The sequence below is a fragment of the Pteropus medius genome, unplaced genomic scaffold (genome assembly GCF_902729225.1).
Source record: "Pteropus medius unplaced genomic scaffold, Ma_sr-lr_union100, whole genome shotgun sequence".
NCBI classification, from domain to species: domain Eukaryota; kingdom Metazoa; phylum Chordata; class Mammalia; order Chiroptera; family Pteropodidae; genus Pteropus; species Pteropus medius.
In genome coordinates this window covers 5,587,558-5,593,557 of record NW_024354499.1, presented here as the reverse complement: position 1 = coordinate 5,593,557, position 6,000 = coordinate 5,587,558, and the positions used below count along the sequence as shown (strand labels likewise).

The following is a 6,000-nucleotide window of genomic DNA, read 5'->3' as shown; positions in this document are numbered from 1 at the left end:
AGTTATCCTGGATGCCAGTCGGAGGCTGAAGGGAGAGGCCAGGCTGAGCTGACCTGGACACGAGGCTTTTGTGGTAACAGGTGAGAGGGCATGGGTGGAAGTACAGTGCGCTCTGAGTGTGGCCGAGAGCCCTAGACCCTCCTCCTCTGATTCTCAAGGCTGGGCCATTTTAGGTGTTTGGCTCTTACGCCACCTCAAAAGCCTAAAAGTTTGCAGTCAAGCGGAAAGAAGCCTTTGCTATGTCCTGTGCTGTGGAACACAGGATTCTTCAACACATGATCCTTGGGAGAGGGACCAAAGAAAGAGTGGGGGATGTGTGCTCTGGCTGCTGCATGGTGTCCCCGGTGTACCGAAGCTGAGAGGAGAGCCAGAAAAAAGGGAACGAGGGTGTAGAGGAGGGTACTTTATATACCAGAGCTTTGTGTATGTTATTTTCTTTAATCCTTAAAACAACATGGAAAGGCGTGTTTTGACTTTACCCTTTCTACAGATGAGGAAACAGGCTCAGAGATGTTAAGTGACATGCCCAAGGTCACACAGCTAGAAAACAATGGAGACTTGGTTAAATGCAGGTGTTTCTGACCCTCCATCTTCTCCCAGTGGCTGCTGCCTACTTCCTCTCAGACAGAAGCAGAAAGACACATCTTGAGCAGAGTATCTCTGGTTCCTAGGAGGTTGGGGGAATGTGCGTTCTCACATGGCTTCTTCTCTCTTACAGCGGACTGCCAGAAAGCGGTGCAGGGACGCCTAGCTCTCTCTCACAGACCCGGAGATTCAGACACAGAAGTCTTCCATGGCTCCTTATCACATCCGCAAATACAGGGAGAGTGATCGCCAAAGGGTCCTGGACTTGTACTCCCAGGGAATGACCGAGCATGTCCCCATCACCTACCACCATATCCTGAAGCTGCCGAGAACCCAAGTTGTCTTGCTTGGGGTGCCCCTCGCCTTATTCCTGGGCTCTGGCTCCTGGCTCCTGGCCCTGGTGGCCAGCCTTGCCCTTCTGGCTGCCCTGAGGTTCCTTGCCAAATACCCGTGGAACCAGCACGTGGTCAAGTTTTCACACACCGACATGTCTGACATCTCCAAAACCTACTTAAGCAAGTGTGGCTCCTGCTTCTGGGTGGCTGAGTCTGAGGGGCAGGTGGTGGGCATGGTGGGAGCTCTGCCAGCTGAGGAGCCCACCTTGAGGAAGAAGCAGGTGGAGCTGTTTCACCTGTCTGTGGCCTCGGAGTGCCGGGGTCAGGGGATAGCGAAAGCCCTAGTCAGGACGCTCCTCCAGTTTGCACGTGACCAGGGCTACAGTGCAGTCGTCCTTGCCACCAGCATGCTGCAGGTCTCCGCTCTGGCACTCTACGAGAGCATGGGCTTCCAGAAGAGGCATCACTACTTCCCTGATTTGAGCTGGGCACTAATCGCTATCCCTGAAGTTGAATTAATCTACTGGCTGCCCTCAGCTCAGGTCTCTCAGGGAGTGCAGGAGAGAGGGGAGGTGTGATCTGTTTCCTTGTGCATTAATCAGGAGAGAGTGGGCTCTGGGCCAGTAACCAGCTAACCTTGAAATCTCACTGTCACAGCACAGTAAAAGCTTGCTACTCATCCACATTCCAACCCAATGGGTTAGTTGGTGCTTCTGCTCTGTTCAATCTTTTGGAGTTGCAACCGTTTCATTTAATTAGTATCCTGACAGTGTTCCATAAATCAACCTCAAAAGAATAATAAACATTTATTTAACTCTTGATTCTGTGGGTCAAAGTTTAGTCTGGGCTTGGCTGGGCGGCTCTTTGGATCTTGCCAGCGTTCACATGTGCGGGGTTGGCTGAAGTGCCAGAGTGACTGGACTTTCTAACGTTCCAGCAGGCTTGCTCACTCATGCTTTCAAGGTAACCGCAGATGAACCACAGTGTTGCAGAAACAAGCAAATGCTTTCTCAAGTCCCTGCTTGGGTTATGTCAGCTAACATTCCAAGCTCAGTGGGGAGAAAGGGACCTGCCTTCAGTGAGAGGAGCTGCAGAATCACATGGCAAAGAGACATAGAGAAGAAGTGGGGTGATAAATCCAAGTGAGAAGGATTGGGGCCATGGATGCCATCAATCTGCTCTGACCCACAGCTGTTCTGCTGAAGGAGAAGGCAGCCAGGGAAAGGGTTTGGAATGTTGACACGGGGTTGTCCTAGAAGTCAAGGGATTCACATTCCACTGCCCAGGACCCAGTCATGTGGCCCCAACATGCCTGAGGGAGGCTGGAAAATAGGATTGACAGGTTTCCCATATCTGCCACCTCTGGGACCCCACTTCTGCCCCCCAAATGCTCAGAGACTCCAGATATTCACAGGTCGCTCAGGTCTGACTGCTTTGTCCTATAAGGCTCTGATCAATGGTGAGCGAGGGCGGGGGCCCAGTGCTGGTGTGTGCAGCCCACGCAACCTTCTGAGCTAGCTCACCACCAGCACTCAGTGTCCTATACATCCTATTGTGTTACCCAAGGCCACGATCTTGACTCTGTTACTCCATTTCAGTCTCTTTTCTCCCTGGACTTGGTTGGGGTCCCCCTCAGTTCCCTCTCCCAGGCCATCTTCTTCCTCCATCCCGTTGCCTTGCATCTTCCGCTCTTGCTTCCCAGAGAACTATCATCCAAACTACCCATAAAACTGTGCCCCCACTTCTAGGTTTTAAATTAAACTTCTGTGCCCCCTGACTTGTCTTCCGGTGTGGACATTTAACGGCGGGACCTGTCCGTCTCCCTGGTGGGAAGAGAGAAGGACCAGCCTCGGCCTCTATTCCTAACAGCTATCCTGGACCGAGCCAGGTGGCCCTGCAGGAAGAGTTCGCACGTGGGCACCACTGGTGCCGGAGACAAGAGAGACCCACAGTGCATCTCACGCTTCAAATGATTTAAGTAACAAGTCAATGGCATAGGGATTTCAGGCAGACATGGTCCATGCCGTCCATGGGCTTCCAGGCCAGAGGGGCTGAGAGACAGGAGGGGCAAGTGGGCATATGTTGTCCTGAGTGCGGGGGTGAGGGAGGTACTGGCACCGTGAAGCACGTCGAAAGGGCACCCAACCCGCTCCCTGGTCAGGGCTTCCCAGAGGGGCCGGGGCTCCTGCTCGGAACACTTGGAACCGGGAGTGAGCTGGCCCGTCACCTGCTTCGAACCCTGCCCTCGCTGCCACCCACACTGAGGTGCTGTAGTTCTTAATAAATGGAAGCTCTCTTTCTGCTTGAGGCCTTTGCAGGTGCCGTTTTCTCTGTGGAGTGTTCTCCTTGCACCTGTCCTCCACCCGTCCTCTCTGCTCATCTAATTCCTCCACTTCTCAGCTGAGTTGCGGGGATATTGGGCTCGGAAGGACACTTTCTGAGCACGGAGTTGTACACGGGGAAGGTACTAAATGCCACTGAATGGTAGGCGTTAAAGTAATTTATCTTCTGTGAAATTCATTTTCTAAGAAATGAGGGGAAAAAAGGAAGAGTGCGATGGTTCGAAAGCCCGAAAGAACATTCCAGAGGTTGGAGAGAGCAAAGATGTTGTAAGTGTTTATTGGGAGCGGAGCTATTGTGCTGAGTCTGCCCTTTATGTGAAAAGTGGGGAGGGAGGAGGGGCCACCTTTGATCCCAAGCCGACAGATAGGAGTGGCCTGAAGGGCACCTGGGACTTGGTGTGGGCAAGGACATTGACCCTGAGGAATCTGAAAATGATAGTTGGCGCCTATGGGCCTGGAACTTTGGCAAAGATAAGACGTTACTGGGGTGTGTGTGTGTGTGTGTGTGTGTTTGAGTGGGCGGTGGGGTGGGAGGAGGCACCCAGAGGGTAGGGGAGAGTGTTTTTTCTGCAGTGGGGCTGAGGGCTGTGGGTCCTGCAGGCCCATGGGATGCAGACAACAGTGAGACGGGGGATCCAGGAACTAGCAAAGCACAGATTTGTGATTTTTGCAGGGACCCCTTTCGGCAAGTTGAAGAGACTGACTTCTAGCAGCAGGAAGGAGAGGGGGCATGGTCCAAGAGAAGTTGAGAGCTCAGTGATTTGGACCCAGCAGTAAGACAGCAGAATGCTTACTGCAAACTTCCCTTGGCTTTTCTTTAGCTAATAAGTAATTTATTCAATGTGAAGGTGGAGGTTTCACTCTGAACTTGGTAAAAAAATTTAAAGACATTAAGGTTTCCCTTTATGTAACAATGTACAGGTTAAACTAGAGTGATTATTATCATTATTATTTGGTTTTGTTCATACGATGGGTGCCCATGTGAGCACTGGGTACGTGCAGGCATGGTGCCAGCCTGTGCTCCCTCAACCTGCCTGCCTGCTCTCTGCCTTGTCTTCTCTTTCTGCTTGTACATCTTTTTTTTGTGGCAAAATATACATAAATTACCGTTTTAACAATTTAAATTTTATAGTTTAGTAGGATTAACTACGTTCATAACATTGCCTAACTATCACCACTATCTACTGCATGACTTTCAACACCTAAAACAAAATCTCTGCACCCGTTAAGCAATAACTCCCCATTCCTCTCTCCTCCCAGCCTCTGGTAACCACGATTCTACTGTCTGTCTCTATGAATTTGCCTGTTCTAGGCACCTCACCTAAATGGAATCCGAAGCTATCGGTCCTCTCCTGTCCGGCTTATTTCTTTTAGCATAATGTTTTCAAGGTTTATCCACATTGTAGCATGTGTCAGAAATTCATTAACTTTGAAGACTCAACAATATTCCATGGTATGTATATAACACATTTAATTTCTTTATCTTTGATAGACATTTGGGTTGTTTCCACCTCTGGACAACAGTTTATTTTTTAAGCATCCAGGATACGACAATACTTAAGCTGAAGTAGGGACATAGCGAATTTTTAATTGAGAATTTTTATGGGTGTTGGAGTCCATGAATAACTCTTTTGCTCGAATTACAAGCCTGGTAGTTATCTTCAGTGTAAAAATGCTCAGATTTGTACACCGGGAATAATCTAATTTAGATTTTGCTAAATATGAGTCTCATTATAAGAAGTTTATCTTAAGAACAACTATGCAGGAAATACGGACTGGTGACCATGTGTCAGAGGTTTTAAAACGAGCAGCTGACTGAACAAAACGGTAAGACATCTCCTTAGACCATTAGAGGAAACTGAACAGAGGTGATGTCACTGCAGGCCAAGCCGTCTAAAGCTATGACTAAAGGACCGTAAGAGAGACAGAATCTGAAGGGTGTTCCCTCCAGCCACCAGCTCCCTCTGGGGTGTGAACCAGAGACAGAGACGCCTGTTGCTTGAAGCAGCTGTCCAATGAGGTAGAGAAGCATCCATGGGGAAAAGTGAAAACCCCCATGGCTTGTGGGTCTAGGAACCAGAGGGCCAGAGTACCCTGATGGGGTGCTGGGCTGGGGCCCTGACCCTACCAAAAGCCTGGGGTTTCAGAGGAACTTGGTTTGGTCGGAAGGCTGGCACCAGTGGAGTTCTCAACATGGGGCATTCTGAGAGCTGGGAGGAGAAACTAGGAGGTCTGTTGTCTGTTGGCTGCAACGTGGAGGGTCCCTTTCCCCCAAGTACTGAAGACATGAGTAGCTTCTCCTTGGAAGCACCAAGAAGCAGCTGGAGCCTTATGATGTTGGTAACCGGGGATCTTTGAACTTGAACTGCCTGGTGAGAGACGGAAAGGTGGGCAGGACAAACCTGCCTATCACACACACTCCTTCTGTCTGTTATATGTATATTATCTTAATTTATAAATTCCAGGCTTCACCATATAGTTTAAAAATTATATTCTTACCTTTCATTACCTTTAAACATCATGCCTTTTAGATTTTGAAATCTCTTCTGTCGACATTTAAATATTTTAGTTTAGCATTTTCAAATCTACATATTCTACAAATTTCTCGATGTTTGATTTTTTACTTCTTAGAAGCCATAACTCCTTTCATTATGTCTCATTTATATCTTTACGGTGGAAAATATACATAACATAACATGTAGCATTTTATCCATTTTTAATCCTATAATTCAGTAGCA

The 6,000-nt window shown here is 48.8% G+C and overlaps 1 protein-coding gene across 2 annotated transcripts; it reads left to right on the top strand.

The window, feature by feature from the left end:
- On the top strand, window positions 1–1,741 carry NAT8 (N-acetyltransferase 8 (putative)). Of its 2 annotated transcripts, none has more exons than XM_039852789.1 (2): window positions 1–80; window positions 719–1,741. In XM_039852789.1, the coding sequence occupies exon 2, from the start codon at window positions 794–796 to the stop codon at window positions 1,496–1,498; it is 705 nt and encodes a 234-aa protein (XP_039708723.1). In that variant the 5' UTR covers window positions 1–80; window positions 719–793; the 3' UTR covers window positions 1,499–1,741. The 2 variants fall into 2 exon arrangements, with proteins under 2 accessions (XP_039708723.1, XP_039708724.1); XM_039852790.1 differs by having other exon boundaries at window positions 28–73.
- Window positions 1,742–6,000: the final 4,259 nt, after the last annotated feature.

Bases quoted from the DNA above. Each gene is read 5' to 3' on its own strand.
- NAT8 (XM_039852789.1), top strand. From the start codon at position 794: ATGGCTCCTTATCACATCCGCAAATACAGGGAGAGTGATCGCCAAAGG.